General features: G+C 51.8%; 1 protein-coding gene across 10 annotated transcripts in view; it reads right to left on the reverse strand.

Moving 5' to 3' along the window:
• Positions 1-384: 384 nt before the first annotated feature.
• Positions 385-26,185, reverse strand: part of TSC22D3 (TSC22 domain family member 3) — a 62,677-nt gene continuing 36,876 nt past the window's right edge. For 7 of the 10 annotated variants that reach the window (XM_072743174.1, XM_072743178.1, XM_072743177.1 and 4 more), the window contains exons 3-4: positions 3,072-3,123; positions 385-1,917 (exon numbers count right to left, since the gene is read on the reverse strand). In XM_072743174.1, coding sequence (XP_072599275.1) covers positions 1,687-1,917; positions 3,072-3,123 — 283 coding nt within the window. In that variant the 3' untranslated portion in view covers positions 385-1,686. Of the gene's footprint in view, positions 1,918-3,071; positions 3,124-3,869; positions 8,692-8,829; positions 9,268-26,185 lie in introns of those variants that run through there. The other 3 variants (XM_072743180.1, XM_072743181.1, XM_026014873.2) reach the window with 3 other exon arrangements.

Consider the following 26,185-nt stretch of genomic DNA (forward strand, 5'->3'; position numbering starts at 1 on the left):
CTCCCCTTTCCTTCTGGGTCTCCTTGGGGTATCCTTCCTCCCACATCAGCCCATAAAGTTGAACCTATGTGTTACTTGTCACCTGGCCACTTGCTGCAAAGCTATCTTACGAGAGCAGGAGCAAGACAGAGGGAGACGTGGGGTTGGGTCCCAATCTGCCATAAAAGCTGTGTGACTTTGGGCAAGTCACTTACACTGGCCACGCCCCAGCCTCTTCACCCATATAATGAGGGTATTTTGACAAGTTATGCAGGATCACGGATGGATATAGTGCTGGCCTGTTACTTAGGAGGTGCTCACACAGGTTCAGTGAGCCCAGGAAACAGTGCCCCCAGCAATGCGAGGGGCTCCCACCACTTACCCAATTTATACTCAGATGCCAGGTTTATTTTTAGAAAACAAAAAGAGCAAAGTTTATTGAAATTTCAAGCTACGTTTGAAAAATCCAAATCCAAATCCTGGAGACATAAATCAGGATAAAGTGTCAGAGAGTGGAAAGTGTTCACTGCCACAGAACCCCCAGAGACAAGCTTCCCTGAGCACATCACCCAGGCACCATCAGGGTCAAAGTTATCCCCTCTTCCCACCCCTGGTCCACAAAGGGACACCAGCAAGGCAATCATTCCATTCACTTGAAGGTTTTCCACAAACATAAAAAAACACAAGGTTTTGAATGACAATGTGAAGTCCCCGCTGATCTTCTCTCAACCCCATTCTATGTCATCAGCACCAGTGAATGGTGGGTTTTGGCATTCGAAAGAGGACCTCACCTGTCTGCAGGGGACAGATGGGGCAAGGGCTGCAGCAGCAAGACATCCGTGGCTGCATTTGGAGGCTGGCCCCCTCCCCGCCTTTACTCTTTAGTCTTACTTAACAGAAAGGACACACTGCATCAACTTGGTAAATGAACAGCGTTCAAAGAATTCGCCTTAAGAGATAAGGGACCAGTTGATACTCCCAAAACCCGTTAGGCCCTTCAACACAGAGGTGTATGTGTCTATGTATACATCGCTACACTAAGATATAGATCTAGCCCTATGGGTATATATACGCACGTGTGGCTATATAGAAAATCTATGCCAATGCTAACCAAACAGAACTTTGTAAGCGGTCATCCCAAAGCTGTAATCCCACACTGGGCTGTGCACAAAGCCATGCATTAGACCATATTAACCAACAGAAGGCTGACTTGGCTCAATCTCTCCTTTCCGTGGCCCCGCCTTGGCCAGGCAGGGGAGGAGAGAGAGGTTGCCTCTGCCTAAAAACACAAGTGGCTTCTTCCGAAGGAACAGTCGTCAGGTGAAGCTGCTGAAGATGTCCATGGAAATGAAAAAACAGACCCCTTATGCTTTCTGGAGTAAACTGGCATCACACCTCATGCTACTTTCTCCTTTGCCAGTTGCAGCTAAGTTGCCCAGGCCCTGGGAGCGTGGCATTAGAGGCTCACTGGCTGGTGGGGGAGGTGATGAGGCCCCCATGCAACTCAGCCTCCAGAGACCTGCTCTTTGTCAGGGGTCTGTCACTGGAGTGGACCCAGGTGGCCATGTCCTTAGGACATCTCTTGGCACCAGCTATGCTAGGTGTAAAGTTCTCCACGTGAGATGATGCTTGGGGAACCAAAAACAAACTGGAAAGAACTAGGTAGAACAAGTTTAGTGGCTCTGCCCACCCTGAGGACAGAGCCACTTACACCGCAGAACCATCAGGGGCCTCGGGTGCTCGTGGGCTTTCAGGCACTGGTTCCTCAGGGCTCAGACGGGACTGGAACTTCTCCAGCTGCTCTGGGCTGGCCAGGGTCTTCAAGAGGGTGTTCTCACGCTCCAGCTGGGAGTTCTTCTCCACCAGCTCTCGGATCTGCTCCTTCAGGATCTCTACCTCCTCTCTGACTGCATACATCAGATGATTCTTCACCAGATCCTGCCATGAAGGGGGGTGGGGCAGGAATCACAAGCTGTCCAGGAGCCGTTGTTGGCCCTCTGAAGCACCTGCCATCAGGGTGCCTGCGCTGTGCCTTATGCCACCACCCCCCTGGGGTCTTCCCTCAGCACGCTGGCCCCGAGGCCCTATCCCCCCACGCACCCCCCTCCACAGTGCTTCAGCTTCACTTGGGAGCACTATACGACTGGGCCATGCTCGAGTTGGGGGCCATGCCTGAGTTGGGAGCCCTCCTAGCTGCAGAGGATTCTTCTGTGAGTTTCTAGTGACTTTCAAAGCTGGCCACTTAGGAGCCTCTGGGCGAGACCTCTGCTGGTTGCTGGTGTTCGGCTCTGTCCCCAATGCCACACAAGGTCCTGCTGCTGGCCCACCTTGCAAGAGGGACCTGCAGGGCACTCCGTTTGATTTATCTGCTCTATACATCTTCCCCCAAGAGAACAAAACTGGTCATTTTGGGGGTCTCCTCCTCTCCACATGCCCTGGCACACTGAGTTGCACCAGCGGTGCCACCTGGCCCAAGAGGACACCGGCCCTAGGAGAAGGTGCCAGGACTGCTGCATCCTCTCTTGAATCTCAGTACTGCACTGGAGGCAGGGAGCTGGGTCACTGGGCACCAAGGCATAAATAAGTGGTGGCTAACTGCTGGATGCCCCAACCCCCAGCAGCTATTTTGGCTGCTCAGTGGAGTATGACTTCTACCTGGTAAAGGAGAGGGAGAAGGGGTAGGGTGCTTTGCTTCCTGTTTCCTCTCAACTCCTGACCCTAGCCCAGACTCTGCAGAGGTACTGCAGTGTGGTTGCATCCAATGAGCTCTGGCCCCTGCCAAATGAGAGATGCAGACAAATTCAAGTGTCTGAGCTCCCTGCCCTGCACACTGCCCAAGGAGGGAGCCAGAGGCTGTTGCAAAGAGAGGGTGGAGGAAAGGAGGGAATCCAGGAAGGGCAGATTGCAAATGCCCTAGAAGGTGCCACTCTGATGGGAGGCTACCTAGGGCCTCCAATTGGATAAGAAGCAGGCCGGCAGCTTCCTCAGGCTCTTGGCAAAAGGCCTTTACACCCACCCCCTTATTCCTGCCCCAAGTTACATAAGCAGCAGCTCAGTCTGGGTATGGGGAATGACGCAGTGATGCCACTCACCATGGCCTGCTCGATCTTGTTGTCTATGGCCACCACGCTGGCTCCAGAGGCACTGCCAAGACAAAAAGCAAAGCCACCGCGTTACCCACTCAGTTCCACTCTGAGCACCTGGCGGTTGTGGCCAAAGTCCTCCCTCTGCCCTGGTTCTTCCTCCTCTCCCGCCTCCCTGGCCCCGAGTCCCAGGCACTTTGTCCCCTGGGGCCTCTGCAGCAAGCCGCCTGCACCTCCCCAACCGGGCTGGCTCCTGCCGCAGCAGCCCAGACAGAGCTCCGCGAGAAGCAGCGCGCGGGTCCCGGGGCGCGCAGGCGAGGGTGGCCTGCTCAGCCGCCCCGGGTGACGGGCAAACAATGGGGGCTCATGGCCCACGGAGTCCCCCGCTGGCGGCTCAACCCCGCGCCGGCCCAAAAGGCTCCCCCACCCCTGGGGCGCACGCGGTGGGCGGGGGGCACCTACCGGGCTCCGAAGCTAGCTAGGAATTCCTTCCTGGCTCGGAAGCTTCCGGCCTGCTCCCCGGCGACGCACAGCGCGCGGCCAGCCCCCTGCCCAGGCCTGCCCAGCCCAGCCCGGCCCCGCCGCCCCTCTGCCTCGGGCTGCAGCAGCTCCTTCTCACGGCGCAGCGGCCACAGGGACGCTCCGACGGCGGCGGTGACCCTCCTCCCTGCGTCCCCCACCCCCGCCCCTTCCCAGGATGCTGCACCGCTGGGGAACGGGACCAGCAGCGCGCGGCTCACTCGGAGATCCCGCTCTCAGCCCAGTCCCCGCCGGCGCCTGGGCTCAGGAGCTGCGGCCCGCGGTTACCTGTTATCCAGCTTAACGGACACCACATCCCCTCCAAGCAGGGAAGAGAAGAAAGAGATGTTGAAATTGTGCAGCTGATAGACCGCCACCTCCATGGGGGTCTGATACATCTCGGCGTTCATGGCTTGGGAGGCCGCGGAGCTCTGGCGGGGCTGGGCGGGCTGGGTGGCTGCGGGCTGCTGGCGCGCTGCACGGGTCTGGGCTCCGCAAGTCCTGCCCGGGGGGCTAGGAGGGGGGCGAAGGCTGCCGATTGGACCCAAAGCCAGGCAGACGCTTCAGAGTTGAAGGGAAGTGACTCGAGGGGTGTCACCTTGTGTGTCACAAACTCCACAGCCGCCAGTCCAACCCAGACTCAGAGATATTTCGGCTCCTGCTTCTTTATATAGGAGGAGCCGGCTGCGTCACATGGCGTCAGGGGCCATGCAAATGAGTCCTATACCAGGCTTTGTGGTCCAGTTAAACCACATCCCCTCCCTGAACCTTAGGCTAGGGCTGTAAACAGTTCAGCACTTTCTTGTGCCAACTGGCATCTCCAAAGAGGGTTCCGGAGATTGGTAAAAACCGAACTGGAGCGGATTCTTAGAGAAGTACGAATGCCCTAACCAGAGCAGAGAGCATTCAGTAAAGGGGGGCGCTGGTTTTCAAAGCTCTTCTCCAGGTGTCAGCCAGCATACCCCCATGGCTTTGCAACGCCATTACATACCACATGCCCTGTACCCACTCTGATCATCAGGAGGCTCACCTCCTTCCTGCCGCCTGCCCTCTCAAACTCTCTTCTGCACACATACTTTGCCACTTGCATGTCCTATCACCCAGCCAGCTGGCCCGCTGGTCTGCCCCCAACCCCAGCACCTACCCACTGACCTCCTCCTCTGGATGGGTGCTGACACATGCACAGATCTGTGACATGCTCGGTACCTGAGCACAGGGCTGGACTACTCTACTCTGTGAGTGCCAGTGCGCATGGAGGGAGAAGAGAATTTCCTGAGAACTCAGATGAGTGGGGGAACACGTACAAGGGGGAAGCTGGGAGCCAAGTGAGTGACAGAGGAGGTGGGCAGAGGTGGGGGAGGCAGCAGGGGGATGAGCACTGGAGCAACCACAAGATGCCAGCCCCTTTCCTTTGGTCTCCACACCCTACTCTGCAGAGAAAATACATGCAACATTATCCGGGATTTCACGTCTGTGTTTTTAAAAACAAGATCTTGTTACTTTTCTATAAACAGCAAATGACAACAAAACTACAAACCAAGGCTATTTACAAATCATCCCAGGGAAACACCTGCTCTGCGATGGGGCCAGCCATAGGTAGGGTGAAGAGGCTACTTTGGGAACGAACAGATTCCCAGTTACAAGGATAATGTTGCCAACTAAAAGCTACATATGTTTCCATCAAAATACACTTTTCTTCTTTGCAGCTTCAAGCTTAAAAAATAAAAGGCGGCAGCAGAGGCTGGAGGTGCTTTGCTCCTACTCTCTCCTAAGTGAGGCCACCTGGTGGACAGAGGCAGAATTGCAGCCAGAGGGGGCCGCCGAACCTGAAGGCACAGGTGATGATGCAACTGCTAGTATTATTTACACCAACTCAGGACCAGAAGGGGAACATTGGACACCACATATACAATTGTCTGGATGAAGCTAGGGCCAGTGCCCATGGATCAGTTTGTGACTCAGGCTGTGGTCCAAAGAAATACCCTAATATAATCAGGCTACTGGAAAAGTACTAGGGCCTCTTATCAGCAAAGGAGGTAATTATTATTTGCCTCAGGATATTTCTTCTAACCAGGTGCCTGGCACTGACACCCTGGCCAAGGCCCCAGTTAAGCCCAGTCTTAAGGCCTTGCTTTTCACCAGACTGCCAGTGCAGTTACACCACCGAATAGCCAACATTGGCTGCTGTGACACAGGGCTCCTACTGGGTCCCATAGGTAGTAACAAATGTACAAAGGCCATCCTACCTGAAAAGGGCTGACAATAGAAGTATCTAAGCAAACCCACCCAGGAGCCCAAGATGGTGTTTTTCTTCACCCTAGGTGAGACGGGAAACCATCCCAATCTCAAGATATTATGTTACCTTTAGGTCACAAGCCCTCCCCACAAAGTGTTTGCACGGAGCTGTGTGTGGTAAGCAGAACAGAGTGCAGACTCTGTTTATAGGTCATTAAGAACATTAGCTGAGGGAGGGGGAAAAAAAGCTTTCTTAAATCAGAAGCTTCACTACTACTGGAATTCCCTGATATATTAATCTGCCCTCTGTGCCACATAGAGCTTCTTTGGCCCCAGGAAGAGCCTCAGACCTCTCCCTGGCTTGTAAATGGTTCTCACAAACTAACTATTGCTACCCACCCCCAAACTTCCAAGGGAGACTATGACAAGAAAAAGGGAGGGAGAAATAAACTGGGTTGGCAGAGAAAAAAACACCACTAGGGAGGCGGGGAACAGGACTGAAGGAAACATAGCTCCTTCTCCAGGGTAACTCCCTTATATGGACTCAGAGGCAGAGAAATCAAGGTAGTTCAGGAAGGGAAAGGAAAAGAAGTTGTGTCTGCTAGCAAGGCTGTGTTTGAACTTTAAGTTAATGATACTTCAATTAAAAATAAGCTGCGTTTTATGGGGCACCTGGGTTACTTCATCGGTGAAGCGTCCGACTCTCAGTTTCAGCTCAGGTCCTGATCTCAGGGTCGTGAGATTGAGCCCCACTTCAAGCCCCAGGTTGAGCCCCATGGGCTCATCTGGGCTCTGCACTCAGTACAGAGTCTGCTGAAGTTTCTCTCACTCCCCCTCTGCTCCTCCCCTTCCTTGCCTCTCTCAACTAAATGAAATCTTGAAGAAAAAAAAAAAAAGCTTAGCTTGAGACTCACTGACAATCATGGCTACCACTAAGTGAGCATCAGCTATGGGCCAGACATTTGGGCCAGATGCGCCACAAGGCCTGTGGTGGTGGCACTGTCACCATCATTTTACAGATGAAGAAACCAAGGGTCTGAGAGGCTACCTTGTCCAAGGCACCATAGCTAAGAAATTATGGATCTGGGACTCCAACCCAGGTCTGTCTCCCTGACCTCAAGACCAAGTCTGTTCCTACCACACTTAGTAGTGGGGTAGGGAGTTGGTGTGGAGTAAATAAATCTATGCGGTGGGGGGGCTGGGTGGGAGGTACCAAGGAAAGCAGTGAGGAGGAAGAAAGGCTGAGTGGCAGAACAAGTGGTCCAGAGGCCGACTGTCAGCACACTTGGCTTTTCTGACCCTTGTGGCAGGGAAGAGCAGCATCAGGGACTAGAAGCATATCCAAAGAGTCCAAGTGAACCTTATGGGAGTGCTGGCCAGGCCCGCATGATTTCAAAAGGCAGCCACACAGTCCTCAAAGAAAGCTCACTCCGTCTAGGAAATAGGAGATACTGATCTAACTGGGGGTTCCCACAATGGAAATATTTCGTCCTGTGGTATACGATACCCCAAATAAGGGAAGCATTCTGAGAATAATAATCGTAGTCCTGTCAAACCTTCAGTTTCTAGGGCCCCACTAACTGGCATCCTTAATTAACTGCCCCCCCGCCCCCCGCCCATGCCATATTCCTGCTGTGCTCAGCTTTTAGGAGAATGAAGCCAACCACAAGAAAACAATCTCCTATCAGGGATTTGGTTTTAAAAAACAACTTTAAAAGGATGTCCCAGGTTCAGCCCACACTCAGTCCATCTCTCATGCTGTCTACACTTCTAGTTTGCCAGCTGATAGCCAAGTGAGAAGTGGCCAGCCACCTTGAGGCCTTAGGCTCCACCACTAGCAAACGAAACGATGGCTGAATCCTCAGATCTCAGAGCTCGCTAAGGCAAGACAATGCATATAAATGTCCTTGTAGAGGGATTTTTTGAACAAGGGCAAAGAGGAGGGGGAGAGGGGAAGAAGGAGGAGGAATCCAAAAGATTTTCTGCTTAACCCCAGGCACTCTAGAAAATTCCTCTGCCCAGAATATTTGCGCAAAACCTTGTAGCCAGTGCAAGTTTATGCTGTACAAGATATCTATGATCTGACCTAACTTTTCTGAGCAAACTGCTGATCCTCAGGGCTCTCTGCATCCTTATGTCCTGTGGAGGTGGGACCCAGGCAGGAAACAGTGCGCCAGGGAATCCACAGCCCAGCAGCCTTGTGTGAATGTGTCTAAATTCCCTTTCTTCCATCCTGCACCCAGAGCCGGCCCAGCAACAGCGCCCAGCCAATGAGCCAGATCCTTTGCTGGCTTTCAGGTCTAGCCCTCAGGCTACTGGATTCCGCAGTTAGACAGACGCAGTTGCCACTCCCTCACTCTCACGGTGGACCTTTTAGACGGAGAGTGGTATCATGAGGACAGGGCCAACGCTCTCCATTTCAGGAGGCCCTGGAAGTTGACCTGTTTAAGCTGGGAGAAATGTCTCAGCATTCTCACAGGTCTGTTCCATTTCAAAAGCCAGACTCTTTAGGACAAGAGTGCTTCCTCCTTGGGGCTCCCACGGGGCAGGGGGACAGAGACTGGGTAGTCTGGGCTGCAGAAGCCATGGGCCGGATCTCGGCATGCTGCTGCTGAGGGGTGGGTGCGGTAGGTTTGGGGGTGGCGGCGAGGGGGAACATCTCACTTCCCCTTTTGTCACACTTGAAGCATTGTGTACCATGCAGACCAGAGGAAACTCTTTATAGGCAAGTCTTCCTTATTTTCTACAGGCAGTGTTCCACCCAAAGATTCAGCAATGCTGCCAGCAAAACACAAGGCCTTGTGTCAGGAGAAGCGGAAAAAGACGCGATGGGAGAGGTGTGGGACAAGCCACAAAGCAAACACAGGGTTAGGAGCTGGAAAAGGAAATCAAAAAGGATATTGAGCACTGGAACGTTAGCACAGTTAATGGGATGGCTGAAAAACAGCCCTCCCCACGGACTCCTCCACCCCAAGCCCCCTTCCGGCTGAAGCTCTGTCTCCTAATTACTTACGTGTCCCTTTTTCTGAAGAGGCTGGGGGAATAAGGAGGCTGAAATGCCATCGTTTAAATTTGTCCTTGCGTCTGTCTTATCTTCTCTCTTCCCCTCTGATTCCCCTCCAGCGTGGAGGACTAGAGACAGGAAGGCCACTGTCACTTACATGGTTACTTTGGCTTCATGGAAAATCCCCAAAGTCCAGAAGGAGGGAAGCAAGAAAGAAAGACAGTGACAGAGAAAGCGCCTTGTCCTCTGTGGGTCATGTGAACTGCCCTGCATGGCCAAGGCTCAGAACACTGACTCTGGGCAGCAGGAAACAGGAGAGGAGGATGATGCAGACATAGAAGCAGAAGGCCAGCGTGGGAGGGACCCCGAGGAGAGCCCCAGTGAAGATGGACACTGTCTTGGAGAAGCAGCTCTGACAACCAATTTGGGCCAAATCCTGACACCAGTGACGACAGGAGCCATGAATCGTGCCTTTCAGCTCCCTCGCGGACAGGGTCCCATGTGAGCTTCACAGACAATCTCTGAGTGACACGATGGATGACAGGCAGAACCAAACCCCATTCTGAAAGGGCAGCCCGCCCACTCCCCCTCATTCAGAGAGGTACAAAAAAGGCCCTTGTTGGAACCATCTTTGTCACCCCAACTTTGATAGCTACTCATGGGCGGGGGGAGGCGGTTTGTCCTGGTGCCTCTGCAAGACTGGAAGCGTTGGCAGCATGATCCAGGAATGCTGTTTGGCTCGGTGGATCTTAAATCTCATGAACCTTGTGTCAATATTTATGCCTGTCTCCCTTCACTTTATGCCTCGCAGCTGGGAAAATCTACCTCCATACTTTTTCCAAGCCCTCTTTTTTTCCACCCTTCCCATGACCCAGCCCTGGGCCAGAAATAGATATTCCTGAAGAACAGACTACAAAATTAACCTTGGTGAATGGCATCGCCTCCTTCTCCTCCTCCTCTTCCCTCTCCACATCACCCTAATCATTCAGTTTAAGTCGGTTCCACTCGATTCAGTTCAAAATTGATTGAATGCCCATTCAAAGTGCAAGGCCCATTTTGGGGAAATTCAAACAAACCTACCAACCAACTGGTAGTACAAGTTAAAAATCATGCTTCCTTCCAGAATATCCTGGGCCTGTGGGAAAATCAGGAGGCTCCTACTTGGTTCCATCTCAGTGAAATGTTTGCTTCGGGAGGTGGGGAAAGCCTAGGGCTTGAGGGTGGGTTGAAGGGTAGCTTGGGGTTCAGGAGGGCCACACCACTGCCATGCCTGGGCATCACTTCATTCCTCAGAATTGGCTGTGATCTTCTTCTCCTCACCCTAGCCTTTGGGGAGAACACAGCAGCCACAAGGCTCAGAGTTTCTATGTGGGACCAAAGGCTCCCCGACATGGTAGCCAACAGTGCCAGGGCCTCTCACTCTGATTCTCTTCCTTAAACCCCAGGGTTTGTAAACTGAGGGGTTTGTAAACTTTGCTTGGAAACAAAGCATAGATCTGCTCTCTCTGGTCTACCCGTCCCTTCCTTCTGAGATGGACAGTGTCAAGGGTGTGGGGGGGTCACCTCTACCTGCCAATTTCTTGGTCTTCCTTTTTCGATCAGCTCCTCTTGGTCTTCACCTCTGCTCCACTTCACCCTCCCAGACCTGCGCCATCTTCAGGCAGGCAGACTCCTCACTCTACCCCTGGTCACAGCCCACTCCAGGGGCAGGGAAAGAAAGCAGCAAGAACATGGCTGCTCTCCCTGTTTGCACCAGCCCTCCACCAGCCTATGTGAGCCAAGGAGACACTGGCAGGGGCTCTCTCCATCCCTGCTGCTCTCTGAAGCAACCCTGAAATTCCAACCCATTTTTTCTTCTGGCAGTTGTCAAGGTTACTTTGAGTGGTATGTGGAAGACTTAGGGCTATTGGCAATGCTTTTGGAAGATGAGAATGAGGAGGATCCTATTGGGGATGTGGAGCCAGCAGACAAGAGGCCCATGAAGAAGCCAAGGTGGAGCACCTGGCTCCATCGTGGGTCCTGCTATATAGAATGGGTGACCTTTGTAGTGGTGCAGGTTTCCTGGGGAACAAAATGATGGTAATAATGCCAGCCTCTTTAGGCACCTGGGCTCCTGGGCCATGATGGGAAAGCATGAGGAGCCTCCCAGGGCTCTTGCATTGTATGACTCAGGCCGTCGCTTACCTCACAGCAGAGCTATTCACCAAGGGCTCACTTGAGGTAGCTCCCTGATCCTCTGTGGTAGGACTCTGGATGGTGAAAAGGGGCTCTGAAAAGGGCTTCCTACTCTCTGGCCACCTACCCTCACCCCAGAGCTTCCTGGATGGAAGGAAGGCAGCCTCCCTGGAGTGAGGCAGTGCTGGGAAGGGCAGGGGACACGATACTGGCCAAACGGAAAGAAGAAGAAAAATGAGGCAAGCTCCTTCCTGGGTAGGCCACCTTTCCCCCCAACCTCAGCCATAGGAACAGTGCCAGGGAACTCAAAGGAGTGTTGGGAGAGTTAAGGAAAGCCTCCTGGCCTGGTTTGAGAATTGCTGACAAGGAATACACACCTCACCAGGAGGGAAAAAGAAGCACAGAAGCACACACACACACATTTATGTAAACATTCTCTCAGCTTTTCACCAAGTCCAGTTCACAGATATAGGCAGAAGAAGGGCATCATGCAGATCCTCCCCCTCTGCCTCCCTGTCTCTGTGTGTCTCTTGCTGTTGCCAGCTTCCTCCTGATGCAAAAGAAGCAGTAAAGCAATAGGACAGGGCAATATGGCAAAGCAGGAGGACACTCTAGAGCAAGCCAGAGTATCAAAAGACATAGCCCTGGCTCTCTCCAACATCCAGAGCTGGCCACGTGCTGTGCAGACATCCTAGGTGATGGGGTCTTAGGGGAAGCTTAGAGGGGGTACGGGGGGAGCCAGCTGAAGCCTCACCCTGTACACCAGGAACAGGAATCCCTGGTGCCGCTAGGTCCACAGGTTTCAAAGATGTCAATCACACATTAAAATAAAGGGGAAATAAAAAACAAGTGCTACGTGGGGTGCCTGGGTGGCTCAGTTGGTTAAGCATCTGCCTTCGGCTCAGGTTATCAGCCCAGGGTTCTGGCATCGAGTCCTAAGGCGGGCTCCCTGCTCTGTGGAAAGCCTGCTTCTCCCTCTGCCTCTCTCTCTCTCTTGTATCTCATGAATAAATAATTGAAACCTTTAAAAAACAAACCCCAAGCATTACGTGTACACAATCAATCATATGAATGCCTAAGAAATGGCTCTCCCAGGCTCCTCATGAGGACAGTTCTAACTAGAGCCAGCCCTGGCACAGATGCCACATGTGACCGGCTACCTGAGAAGTCTGATTTGAAGGGCACTGAGCAAAAGTCCTCTCAGTCCTTTGCCCGACCAGACTACTGTAGTGTCTACAAACGTCACCATCCAAATCAGAACCTTGGATTCTAATGATCATTCCAGGACCGCTTTATAATTCAAGGAACTAGGAATGTTTATTCTTCCTGCCAAAAGCCCTGGGAAAGGGCCATGGTCTGCTATTATCAGTGACGAGTACTCAAGTATGAACTCAATTTTCCTATTACTTTCAACAGAGTGGTCAGTGGCAGATCAGCACTGGAAGGCGACCAGACACACAGCAGGTACACCTTGCTGGTGGGCTGCAGAGGGAAACGGATGGGTCCTCATGGGGTTCTTAACATCAGGATCTCCTAGAGGGAACTTATGGCTGGACTCCAGCCCTAGAAGATCCAGTGGAATAGTGTGTGGCTTGGGAAGGGTGTTTTCCGATGGGTCGGATGCAACTCTTCTGTCTCTGCTCCATGGAACTGCTTTTGAGAACTGCTGGCCTAAAGGGGACGGCCAAAACAAGGTCTACCCAAAGAGCCCCCAGAGTGACTGACGATGTCTTGACAACAACATGGACATATATTTGCCTATGGTTCCAGACTTGGTGGACATCCTGTAGGTGGCATAGCCATGTTCTTGGGAAAGGTCACCAAGATCTACTTTGGATGATACACAATGATAGGGTTCAGCACATTCCAGGTCTAATGTCTGTTTGCCTTTCGCTCTCTTTCCCTTTCACTCCTGAACACTTGATCAGAACATGAATGAGAGATGCTATTAGAAGGATAACCCAAACCTGCTCTTATTTATAAATCAACCTCTGCCAAATTTTGCCTGTTAGGAGGAATGGATTGCTTCTAAGACACTTCACAGCTGTCAGTGGCGGGAACTCTTGGCCTGGGAGTTTGAGGACAGAAGGTGGGCATCCCAGAATGGAGAAGGAGAAGAACCCTGGGGGGAGGGAGAGAACAGGGAAGGGCTGATTTTTTTCTAATAGCGCAGTTTGGTCAATTAACCCAGCCCTGCCTCCCTTCCACAAAAGCCAGCTCTTGCTCGCCTTGTGGCTATCACCACCAGGTCAAACATGGGTCCATTCTGAGATTGGCTGGAGGGGTGTGACTAATTCCCCACCACCCCCACCCTGCCCAGAAGCCTGCTGGGGCTGACTACAAAGAGTCACCAGGATTTCTGCAAACATGCTCATCCCCACCCTGATCCAAACCTCAGCTCCCCTGCCCCTACCATCCTCACCCCTCCCATGGCTTGTGAGCTCCTCCCTAGCAAGAAGGTTTGCCCCCACTGCTCAGCCAACTCCTCTCTCCCAAGGGAGGGCCGAAGGGGAATTCGATGCTCTCTGTGGCATGCATCCGGCCTGTGTTTTGGTATTTTATTTTATTTTTATGTTTAATTTACACTGCCTGCTAGGTTTGGGGCTTAAATAAACAAAGGCTATGCTTCCCCCAAGGCTTGGACTTCCTGGTTGCCTGTCAGCAACAGTGACCCTTTTAACCTCCCCTCTCGCTCCTTGAGACAGGCAGTGCAGGGGGGTGGGGTTAGAAGAGAAAGATATTTTGGGGCCAAAGCCTGGAAATTCTTAGTGCCAGCTTAAAATATCACCCTTCTCCCCCACCCTTCTCTACAACATGAGTGTTAAGTCCCAACACCATCTTACCAAGTACAGACTCGTTTTAAAGGCCATAGCAGAAGTCTAAGGGTAAAGCACCAAACTGGAAAATTCAAAAACATTTGTATTGATTTTTTTTGGGTGGGGGGGGGAAATCTACCTTCGGACATCTCTGTACCACTGAGCAAGGACAAAGGGCCCAGGTCTTTGTGGGTGGAGTAGCCTTCCAGGGCCTGTAGCATGGGCAGAGTGTGGTGGGCCTGCCCGGAAAAGGTTTCCTGCCAAAGCTCAGACACTTTAGAAAATAAGAGGAACACTGGCCCCTATGTCCCAGGATACAGCTCCAATAGCAAAGTAACAAATCCTGGTCAACAGTTCTGACATCCTGTTATTTGCTAAAACTAGTAATACCATGGAGTTTGTTGACAGATCCGCAGAAGAGCTAAAGTAAATATGGAAACTGAGGAATGGCCAAGTATAGACAGTTCCTAGCTCAGCAGTTGAGAAGAAAGGAGTTTCACAGATAGTCCCTGGGTATCTTGGGGCACTGGGGCCCGAGCACAGTTGGGAGATAATCCAGAGGCATTGGTCCTGTCACTGGGTGATTTTTCTCCAGCAGGCTACTGCAATAATGGACTTGGCCCACTGAGCTGGTTCCTGAGCTCTTAGAGAATAATGGTAAGAATCGAGAGTGACTGCCCTAGTGCCTATGCCAGGGGAGGTGCTCCCTGAGAAACTTGGCTTTAGCACCCATTCTATATGAACTTGGTCAAGCAGGAAGAAAGTACATCAGGAGGTCAGAGTTCTTTCTCCACCTTGGCCATTAGACAGCTGGTGGAATGCTTAGAAGGCTCTAAACCCCCTGTGCTGCCATCTGCTTATTCATGACATAGGAATGGTGCTTCTCTCCCTGACATATACACCACACAAGGTGGATATGTGTACAGACACCCCAAAGTCTGGAAACAGAGATAATATCATTGTATTCTTTTTTGCAGACTGACGATGTCTTGACAACAACATGGACATATATTTGCCTATGGTTCCAGACCTGGTAGACATCCTGTAGGTGGCATAGCCATGTTCTTTGGAAAGTAACAAGGGTGTGACCATGATGAGTAAAGGTCCCGGTCCCCAAACACTGCTCCATGATGAGTAAGGGTCCTGGTCCCCAAACACTGCTGACACAACGGCTCACTGGGTGAGCAGCCCTATCAATGCTATTTCAAAGTCTGGCATTTCTAACTTTTTGTCCAGGTTCCAAGTTTTGTTTCCATTGTGTCACAAGTCACCAGTACTGCTTGGGGGCGGGGGTAACATGAGGGACTGGTATCAAAGTGGAATCAACATTTAAATTCAGTCTCTTGAAGGGCGTCTGGGTGGCTCTGTCAGTTAAGCATCTGCCTGTGGCTCAGGTCATGATACCGGAGTCCTGGGATCGAGCCCCGTATTGGGCTCCCTGCTCAGTGGGAAGTCTGTTTCTCCCTCTCTCTTCTTTTTTTATATATATCTTTAATACTTAAATGGCTTTATTCTTTTTCATTGGAGTTCAATTTGCCAACATACAGCATAACACCCAGTGCTCACCCTGCCAAGTGCCTCCCTCAGTGCCCGTCACCCAGTCACCCCAACCCCCCGCCCACCTCCCTTTCCACTACCCCTTGTTCGTTTCCCAGAGTTAGGTGTCTCTCATGTTTCGTCACCCTTACTGATATTTTCACTCATTTTCTCTCCTTTCCCCTTTATTCCCTTTCACGATTTTTTATATTCCCCAAATGAATGAGACCATGTAATGTTTGTCCTCCGTTTGACTTATTTCACTCAGCATAATAGCCTCCAGTTCCATCCATGTCAAAGCCCCTCTCTCTCTTCTGCTTGTGTGCTTGCTCTCTCTCTGTGTGTGTCAAATAAATGAACAAAATCTTTAAAAAAGTAAATTCAGTCTCTTGAAGTTCTTTAGCAATCTGTCCCAGTACACAGGACTTGAACTTGCATAACATTTTGGCCTCAAGGGCCTCTTGGATGGCACAAGCAGTCAGTAATCGGCAGGACCTCAAGTCTTTCAAGCAGGACCAAAGGCACAGCCAGATAAGACCATGACTGGAAGTGGGCAACACACAAGATCTTCAGCGAGCATGGACTGGTTTCCTAGACTGAGAATACAAGTTCTGCAGGCATAGGGGTTTATCCTATTCACCACTGTGCCCCCAGATTCTGGACCTGTGCCTGGCACACAGTCTCAAGATGGTAAATACATGCTTAATGAATAACTAAAAGGTTCGGACAAGTGTTAGAACTTTGCTAATAGCCTCTGTAGGGAAGAACTATATAGGCAAATTCATGAATTCGCCTTCTGTTAACACTGTGATTTGGAGACAATCACTGTCTGAGAGCAATTCTGCAGTTAAAAAACATGAAAGACTAGTGAAAATCAAACATACTTGGGAAACCTAACCCAAGTACAATTTAATTAAGTAGCCACTAACAACCTGGAACCAAGGCCCGACCTCTTCAATAAAAGGGATAATTCACCCGTGTGTGTGTGTGTGTGTGTGTGTGTGCGCGCGCGCGCGCGTGTGCATGTGTGTGTGCACCCGTTTATGGTTTTCTACTAATGCTGGGACTTTTGTCAGTTTCCATCTTTAGCTGGAGGGGCTGGGTCAGTTGGGAACAGGGCACCCACAGGGAGCAGTGGAGGGTGATGAAGCCCGGGACCAGGGCAGCCAAGTCTCGGCTGGCAGCAACATCAAAGAGGGATTTGGGGCTAGCAGGCCTGATTCTGAGCGAGTGACAGCCATATAACTGGAATGCTGTGTGTGTGTGGGGGGAGGTGAGGTGGGGGAGGGTCAGGCAAAAACAACAACAACCCCGTCCTGACCAAAAATAACCAATACCGGCCAAGGTAAAGGAAATTCTCACTATTAATGTCACCATGGGTTTGAAGTGTTGAGGATCCCTGTTAAAATGAAAAGACTTTCTTGGGAGGGGCACTGTTCAGTTCTCTGGGAAGGAACACCGTGGCCTGCCTAGTGCGGTCTGAATAGTAGGGGGCTCCTGGGGGAACTGCCCTGGGGCTGGCTAAGTATAGACGGGTGGAGTGCTGCCTGCGAAGAAGCCTCACAACAGCTCCTGGCTAACTGGGTCTTTGGGCTCTCAGGGGTACAGGCAGATATACCCACATATTCCTGGGCTCGCTCTCAATGTGACCAAAGTGCCTGAGCAGGCAGCTCAAAGAGCAGGGGAGTTTATGACAAAGGAGATCATCTCCTCCTGCTCTTCTCGGGAATGGGCTCTGAAGAAGCTGTGAGGAGCAGGGATATACCAGAGCCTTACTTTGCAACACTGACCTTCAGCGTTCCCTGACCAGGGGATCTCATTTGCTTGTTCTTCGGGCATCCTCCCTGCATATACCCTCCTCTACTTACTTGCTTATAAGCGGCATGGGTGAGAAGGGGACTCTCAGGTAGGCTCTGTGGCTGATAAGGGGTCGCTGGGTTCCCCCTCCCCATGAAGTCACTTCTTTATACCCAGAGCCTCCTTTATTAACCCAAAGGAATGAGTCTGGCTGGTGGGGAGGAGGGGAGTGCCAGGCAGAAAGGCAGGTTGCTGGGGGAGCTCTCTTTGGCCATTTCCATTGGCAGTCCTCCTCTCTGACTTTGCACTGGGCCACCCTGGCAGCAGGCACAATCCTTACACCAGAGCTCGCCAGGGTGGCCGGTGGCCCTTGCCCCTTGATACCCCTCCTTCCTGCTTTTGTAAAAACGCTGGCAGAACCTCAGCCCTGAAGCCCTGCTCTGGCTTAACCAGGTGATGGCCAACTGCCTCACACCAGGTGGAGCCAGGTTGGGTGGAGGGAGGGAGACAGGGGAATAGGGCCGGGCAGCCCCCACCCCCACCCCACGGCCCTGTTGTGAGGTGCTGACAGCTGGGAGAGGACCTGAAACCAGTTAGCCTGGGGCTCCGGGCCAGCAGTGTATTTTCATCTTGTTTTGAATGGGACTGTCCTCCTGTAAACACGTCTGTGTTAGGGGGAAGAAAATGTAGAATGGCTTAAATTAGGTGGGTGGAATGCATCCCACCCATGAACCAGCACGGGGAGAATGCCCTACAGGTGGGCCTCACTTTTCGCAAACCTGTCTTATAAAAGCCTCGCTTCAACAAGGGGGCAGTGATGGACAGCTGTTAGGTCTTGACCTATCACCAGGAGACCTCAAAGCCACATCTGGTCTGAGTAAGAACAGCAGCAGCTCTTGAGTACTGATAGCTCAGCAGGCACTGTGCGAAGAGCCTTATATACATTAGCCTTTGGAACCTTGTCAACAGTTGAGGTAGTTGACAGGAGGGGGTGGGTATCATATTGTCATTAGGTCCATTCTGTGGATGAGGAAACAGAGGCCCAGAGAGGTTAAGTGACTTGCCTTGGATCACCCAGCTAGTAAGTGGCAGAGGCCAAACGTGAACCCCTGATTCTAAAGCTCTGGGTCGGCTCCAGCTAGGCATTTTGCTTTGTTTTGAGATTTCCAGTGGAGGCTACCTTCTAGGCACAGATGTTCCTTCCCACTGAAACCTCCTCCATCACAGCTGCAGGAGAACTGGAAACCTCAGCAGGGTCTGGGTGGGGAGCCCTAGGGTGCAGGCTGGTTGATTCCCATTGCAGTCCCAAGAGAGGGGAGCCCCCCAGCAGGTCAGGATGAGACAGATCAACTCAGGGACTGGAGGTCCATTTAAGGGCAACTGCTTGACCAGACTCAGGGAAGGCCCCTCAGGAACTGCACGTACAAACCACTCAGACGCCAGGCTGCAGAAGGGACAAAAGACTTAGTATAATCTAGTATAAGGAAAGACCAAATGTAAACATGTATTTTAAAACAAAATGTCATGGATCATGCTGTAGGCATAGGGCTGGCCCCCGGGGCCAAACTGTGAAGCAGGTGTCTGCCTCCAGAACCTTCCTGCTTCCTTTTTCAGGTACCTTCCTCCTGCCTGTCCCCTCAGGTGACCTGTGTCCGTCCTCCTGCTGCTGGGAGTTTCGTGGGCCCCCACTTACTACCATCTGGGATGCCCTGCCCTCCCTAGAAGTGTCCACTTTAAGGGAGACTTAGTCTCCCTCCACCAAATGCAACATACCTGGTTTGGGAGCCAATCCTAAATGACAAATCAGAGAACTGTATTTGTGTCAATGATAGGTAATGGCTCATAGGTTCTCCTCAGGCCTACCACAGGGGCTTTAACCCATAGATTTCAGTCAGTGGTATTTTAGGCATGGGTGGGGCTTCTTGGGGTGGAAAGGGAAAGAACTGTGGGGGGAGGATGACCATGGGAGGGGGGGATATTGTTTTGCAGGGATCTTCAAATCTTGCCAAGTAAGCCACAGGCTACTCTGACTATAGGTAAGCCTGGCTCTACAGAGAAGGATAAATACCATGTCCTTATACTGATGCTTTATTATTTCTAGAACATGGTGGAAAGAGCACTGCAATAGTAATCAGGAGACCTGGGTTCTGGTCCTGTTTTGTCCCTGACTACCAGAGCAACCCTGGAAAAGTCCTGTAACCATTCTGGGCCTCAGTTTCCCCTGTATGTAAAAAGACAGGATCAGGGATGCAAATTTATATTGACTTGGGTGCTTACTTGGTGAATGATACCCCTCTTTAGACTGGGGGCTTCATGAAGCCATATGCCACAGGTCTAGAGCAGTGTCTGGCACATAGCAACACTCAACAAATGGAATAATAGAATGAATGAACGAACTAAATGACTGAATGGCAAAAGTGACTTCTGAGGTTGCTGCTGGTTCTAATCATCTCTCAGCCTTGACATCATCAGATGCAGCCATGCCTCTGAGTGGAGAGGCCCAGGCCAAGGGCTGGGTGAAGCCTTCAGGCCCTTGTGCTGAGGACCGTGGGGTGCAGGGGCAGCCTTCAGGACCCTAAGTAGCAGGCAAGAGCTTCCAGGAGGCCCAGGAGGCCTGCAGGATGCTGGATGGGAGGGTGGTAAGGGCTGTAGGAAGGGCAGGGTGGGTCAGGAGGAGTCAGGAGAGTCACTTTTACACAGTTTTCTGTAAAACAGGAAGCCGAGATAACAGAGACCTGATGGGTGTCTGGGCTGAGGTAGGAAAAGTGCCGAGTTGCATGGTGACTCAAGGTCAGGAGCTGGAACGGGGCCTGGAGCTCTCAAGCCTCAGCTCACCCCCTTGGGACTGCCCCCGGCTTCAGGCCAGCTCCCTGAATAGTTCCCCCACCCCCACCCACCCCTCCACAATTCCAGTTTCTTAGGCTATCCTGCTTCCTTGTCCAGGCGGCCCCACTGTCCTCCCTACAGAGCCATGTGGAATCCCCCTCCCCCCCAGCCTCCCTCCAAGGACTCTGGTGCAGTCACCCATCAGAGCTCTCAGAGGCCCACTTCTGGGCAGACCTGCCCCCCTTCTCAGTGTTGCCCTCATTTACACTCTGACGCAACTCCTCCCCTTCTTACACAAAAGGGGGAGGTTTGCCTGCACAGCCTCCTCTCCCCTCCTAACATCCCCCCCCCCCCCGTGTCCTTTCCCCCACTCTGTGGCCAGGGCCTTCTCCTAGGAGGAATCTTGGGCATTATTCAGAGGTGCTAAGATTTTCTCCCATGGCCCCACCCTTTCCTCCAGCACCCATCACATTGTAACAGGGGCCACAGTTTCAATCCAAAAGAATGAATCTCTTAAGAGTGACACTTCAGGTACAAGTGAGCCTCACTCGGCTCACTTGTATCTATGGGGTGGGGGGCCCTTCCCAGAATTCCCAAGATAACACTATGGAGGTGCTTACCTCCACACTCTGCTCTGAATGCTCATTAGGCTGATTCTGGCATTTGCTTTCCTTGGGGAGTTGGGAGACCAAAGTTTTGATTCCATCAATCCCATTAAAACGGTCTGTGTGACTCTGGGCAAGTCATTTCATCTCTCAGAGTTTTAATTTCTTCATCTGTCAAATGGGCGTCAATCACTCCATGCCCTACCCACCTTGACAGAGCTATAAAGACGAAAGAAGAGAGAGAGAGAGAGAGAGAGAGAGAGAGAGAATGTGTGTCGGGGGGGGGGGGGAGAAAGAGAGCGAGCTTTTTAAATGGCAAGGTCCTGGACAAATAAAAGGAATTATTATGTCTCCCTTCTGTTATGCTTGAAGGACTCATTCAGGTTGGACTGTAGGGCCCTCCTTACAAAAGATGCCAGTGCGCCTCTGGAACCTTTCCTCTCTCCTGTCCTGTCTCTCCTCTAGGGTTTGGCCCTAAGCCACATCTGGTCTGTGCACCTCCGCTCCACTTTAAGAACATCTCCTGCCCTGCCCCTGTCCTCTTCACCACCCATCATGTACCAGTAGGCCTTCCTTTGCCATCCAAGGGCCTCTAGTCATTCTCTCTCCCTCTCCAGCCATCCGTGTGCCGAATGACCACTCTTTTAGCCCTGACCTCAGTCATCCCCATCAAAAGCTTATAAAAGGAAGGACTCTGGGGTGGGGGTTGGGGCTGGGAATGATTGAACTTGACCATTTGCTACAGAGGCTGAACACAGAACAGAACACCCAGCATGTGCTCAAAAAACATACCATTGTTTGGCTATGTGGAGAGGGGGGCGGGGTGGAGCTTTGGGGGTGGAGTCTGTTTTGAGCCTCCTGAAATCAAGCCAGATAGGCAACTGCCTGCTCCACCTCTAGATTCGCCAGGCTCTGCCTGCCTGCTTTTCCCTCCGATCTTCCCCTTTACCTCTCAACCCCGATAGTGGGCTGGGCTCTTTGATCTCTAGGACTGCACACTAGAATGGGATCTCGGGCCTCCCTGGCCTAGTGCCACAGTTTCTCTGGTGAACCCCGCCCCCCCAGGGATGAGAGGCTGGGAGCAGTTTGGGGCACCCTCTGAATTTCCCAGAATAAGCAATCAGTTCCCTCTGAAGGACCTCACCCATGTCTCTTTACCTAAGAAAATCTGGGATTCCCCCCACCACCACTGCCCCAAATCAGGAGCTCCTGAGCTTTTCCTAGAGGCTAGAGAGTGATGCCCACCACAGTTTGGCACAGATGTATTTGCTCTGCTCCTGTACTAGGGCCATGGCAGTCCCCTTGGCTGGAATGTCTCTTGGTCTGGCAAACACTGGAAAGAAGGTTTCTTCCCAGATTGTGGGGGCAAAGCCCTTGCCTTCCTCTGAATGCTCCCTCAGGGTTTCCTTTCAACCTGCCCTTCCCAGGAGGAAATCAGAAGCAAAAGGTGACCTTACCAGGCCTTGCCAGGGACTGGTGACAAGGTGGCAAAGCATGGCCTCATTCTGTTGGCCCTGGCCACCTGCCGCCCTCCCTGCCTCTGCCTGTTGCCAGGCCCCGATGTTGGCAGGCAGGTCTGGGGGAGGTGGGATTCCCTGCAGGCCACCAAGAAGGCTGGTCCCATAATAGAGATGGCAAAGGTGGTCTCAGAGGCCCAAAGGTGAAGCAGCTGAATCAGTGGCAGGACTCTGAGGTAAATGAAGGAAGAGGGGAGTCCACCACATAGAGTCTGGGTCTTCGGTGGCAGTGGGAGGTTGGTAAGAAAGATCACCAAATCTCACATTTGTTAAACCAGTAATGGAAAGAATGATGATGATAATAGCTACTACTTATTGAGAGGTTATTAGGTACCAGGCACTGTGCCAAGTGCATTTCATGCATTATTTTCTTGATTTCTCACAACAACCCTATGTAATTTTGTTTTGTTCTGTTTTCACAGATGATACATGAGGCAATGGCAGTTCAGGGAGTTTGTGACCAGCCCAATATCACACACCTAGCACTGGTACTTAAGGACCTCGTTGACTCTGGAACCTACACTCTTCACCCCTAAGCCAGCTGTCACTGCTCCTGCCCCAAGCATGACCCTGGTGGCCAAAGGGCCCACCAGCTACCCTCCAATGTGTCTGGGCCTCACAACGACCCAAGAACCTCATTTACCTGGAACTGACGTTTTTTCACCTCACTTTTCACACACACCCCCACTGAAAAGCCCAACAATTTCAATCAGGGGTTCTTTTAAGAGCATCCGATGGATGGGACAGGGGGCACACCACAGGCCGATGCTTTAAATCGGGAAGGAGACCAACTTTTGCTCTTGGTCCTGCCATGACATGGTCACATGATCCCAGGCAGGCTGAATCCCCTTTTAGGCCCTCAGTTCCATAACCTGCCCAGACTTTTTTCTCTGGTCCCAGGCAGAGGTCAGTAATGCATAAAATCTAAGACTATCAGATTCTTAGTGATGGGCCTCTGTCCATGCTTGCCTCCATGGAAGAAGCCCCATGGGTTTGAAAGTGTTCCAACTCCCCACTGTCCACTCAGGGCTTACCCTTTGGTGAGTCTGTTGTAACACTCACCACCACCCTCAACATGGTCTGGGAGCCGCTTGGTACCGCCATGCCAGGAGGTGGCTCCTTACCCACTAAGCCCTCTCTCCTTGAACATGCATCGGTGTCTAACCTTCCCAATCACTACTTTGAGATGACCTTGACTTGCCTTTTCCTCTTTTTCTTCCTCTCCTTTCCTACCACCCCCCACCAGCAGCCCACTATTGCTCTGGGAGCACCATCCTTCTTTTCTCCTGGCAAACAAGTCTGTGCACACCAGCTGGCTTCCTCCTTAAATGTGCAATCCTCCCCTTTGGCCTATTTGGCATCTCTGGCCTCTTTTTGTTGCATCTTTGTTTTCCTACATATTCAGAGAGATGGAAGGAACCTTGAGGATCAATGAGTTCCATTCCCTCCTTTGATGGGGGAGGAAAGTGAAATTTGGGCTAGAGCAAATGACTTGCCCAGGGTAATACAGCTAGGCAGGGGGAAGGGCCAATACTTCATCCAGGTCTGCCTGATTTGGCAGCCACTGCTCTTATTCTCTCTGTCCTTTAGGTAAGGCCTTGGCTCACCAGCCACTTCTCTCCCCATCTCCAAATGTACCTATTGTCTATGTCTCACCACTCGCCACTGATTCTATTCCCTGGTGGCCTTCCATGTATATATCTAGGTTTCCCAACAGAAAAGTGGTCTGGGGGCAGGGAGCCAACTAATCCTTCCTACCTGAATAAGGCACAAAGCGGGGAAATGACCTGCTTAAGGTCATACAGCTCATTAGTGGGAGACCTGGGAACAGGATCTGGGCCTCCTAGCCACTTCTACTCATCATGAAGCAGTACACCTCTGCTGCTTTCTCATCTCCTCCTTCTGTACTCTGCTGAAATTTCCTTTCTTGCCTCTTCCTCTCCCCTTTATCTTCTCCTCCTTCCTAACTTCTGCCTTTCTTGCAAACCTGACGGATTTCAGAGCTGGACGGGACCTCAGGGATCATTTAGTTCCACTGATCACTTAACAAAGGAGAAGACTGACAACAGGAGATGGGAAGTCATTGGCTTGAAATTGGGATAGCTAATTGGGGGCCCAGCTGGGATGAAGGCCTGGGTCCCCAACTGCCAAGTTCGGTGCTCTTTCAACTATCCTCTTCCTGTCTGAGCTTTAAGTCCAGAGTCCTTCCTTGAAGATTCCAATCTCCTCCCCTGCCATCCAGATCCAGTAGGATCTGAGAATGCTTGGGTCCAGGGTCCTACAGTGTCCCTGGTGAAAGGTGGAAGGAGCAGAGAGGCCAGCAACCACTCCCATATCCCCATATCTCACCCCTAGAGGCCCTGCCTAGCCTTGCCAAGAGCGGAGACTATCAAATATGTGTTGACATAAAGCCATAGCCTCTTGGATTCTCAGTTCATGGCCTAGACGGTGGCGTCAAAGCGCGAGCCGGCTGCAAAACGAGGTCAGTTCACTGTCCTCCCAATGGAAAAATCTTGTAAAATCAATAGCACTTATAACGTCAACAGACCTAGAGACCTTTCCTCTGTTTGTGTTTTCCTCCTGAGCTGCTCTTTCTCACCCACCCTGCTGTGAAGGCATAGACAACACAGGAATCTGGCAAGTGAAGCCAGGAATCTGGCAAGTGAAGCCAGGAATCTGCAAAGGCCGGCTCCCACCTCCCAGAGCCCCTGAACCTAAGGGAGAGAGGGGGCATGTTAAGGTCTGAATGGTTTGTGAAGACCCCCCCCCAAGACCCTCCTGGCTCCCTCAGGTGATGTTAATAAGATCCAAGGCCCTCCTGGGCAACTGACTCCTGGTTGGGAATAACCAGAAGCTGCTCAGAATTCCAGTAGAGATTCTGGAAGCTCAGCCCTACACCGGTTTACCACACTGGGCCTTCACTAAAGAAGAGAACAATCAGAAAGCCAATTAGACAACACCATGGGGCCTTCCTGCCCTGGGAAGTGTCTGAGGCCCTCAGACTAGAGTGGATGTTGGCCCTCTTCCCAGACATCCTTCCCCCACCTCCAGTGGGTGTATCCTACCTTCCCTCCTTGCACACAGAGGGTGGCTGCCCCTGTGCTGTTATTTGCATGGTCACAAACAGGCTTCTTCCTCCTATCCCTAAACTGGTCCTACCACCAAGCCTCAAATTTCCACTATCACATGCAGTCCTTTATAGGAAAATATTGTGAGTTTATTCCTGCCTGGATTCGTTTGGCAAATATTTATCAAGCACCTAGCCTGGGTCAGACACTGGTAGCTTCTATCAACCGTGTATTGTGCTATTGAAGACTATTGTGCCTCATGACTTCTCTCTGAGCACTGAGGGCCAGATGAAACAGCACATATTTTGCTCCCAGACAAAAGAAACTTAGGGATGAGATATGAAGGCAGGTCCTGAGAGTTAGTGTGTGGGTCTCTGGACACTAGAGACATTGGGGCATGGGCACATAGGGTGGTGAAGTGGGAGACGCCTCTTCCATACAAACGTGGAGGACCAGGGACAAACACGCCCCCAGAGAAGTCATTATGGGTGGCTGTAAGAGGCAGACGTAAGGATGATCACAGAGCACAACTGTGCCCTCTGCCCTCAGTCCCCACAGTAGGGTTCCTTGCCTGTTGTCTTCCCAAGCAAGGCAAAGGACAGGACATTTTGGAAGAAGTGGTTCTCTCTCTCTCCTGATATGTCCTCGGGGCACTACGTTTGGCTCTTTTGCTGGTCAAGATCTATCCAAGGCATCTGAAGACAACTAGGTGCCTCTCTCAGTGGAAAGTTTTCCTGGTTAAACACTCCACCCCCAATCCCCCAATGCCTGAACCAAGTTTCACAGCTCACCTTCTCCTAGACAAGGCCTTGGCCCTGCGCCTGCTCCCCCAACCCTGCCCTCTGGGTGATCTTGCTCAAGGATGCCAAGGGAGTTGGTGGCAGGGGCTGGGAGCAGAGCCCAGATTTCCTGGATCCTGGCCTGGCACTTTTGCCACCAGACCCTGCTACCTCTCCCTCTCATCTCTTGCCATTTGTACTCTGTCTACATCCTCTGGAGGCGTGTGCCCTGCACTCCACTAGCAT

The sequence above is a fragment of the Vulpes vulpes genome, chromosome X (genome assembly GCF_048418805.1).
Source record: "Vulpes vulpes isolate BD-2025 chromosome X, VulVul3, whole genome shotgun sequence".
NCBI lineage: Eukaryota > Metazoa > Chordata > Mammalia > Carnivora > Canidae > Vulpes > Vulpes vulpes.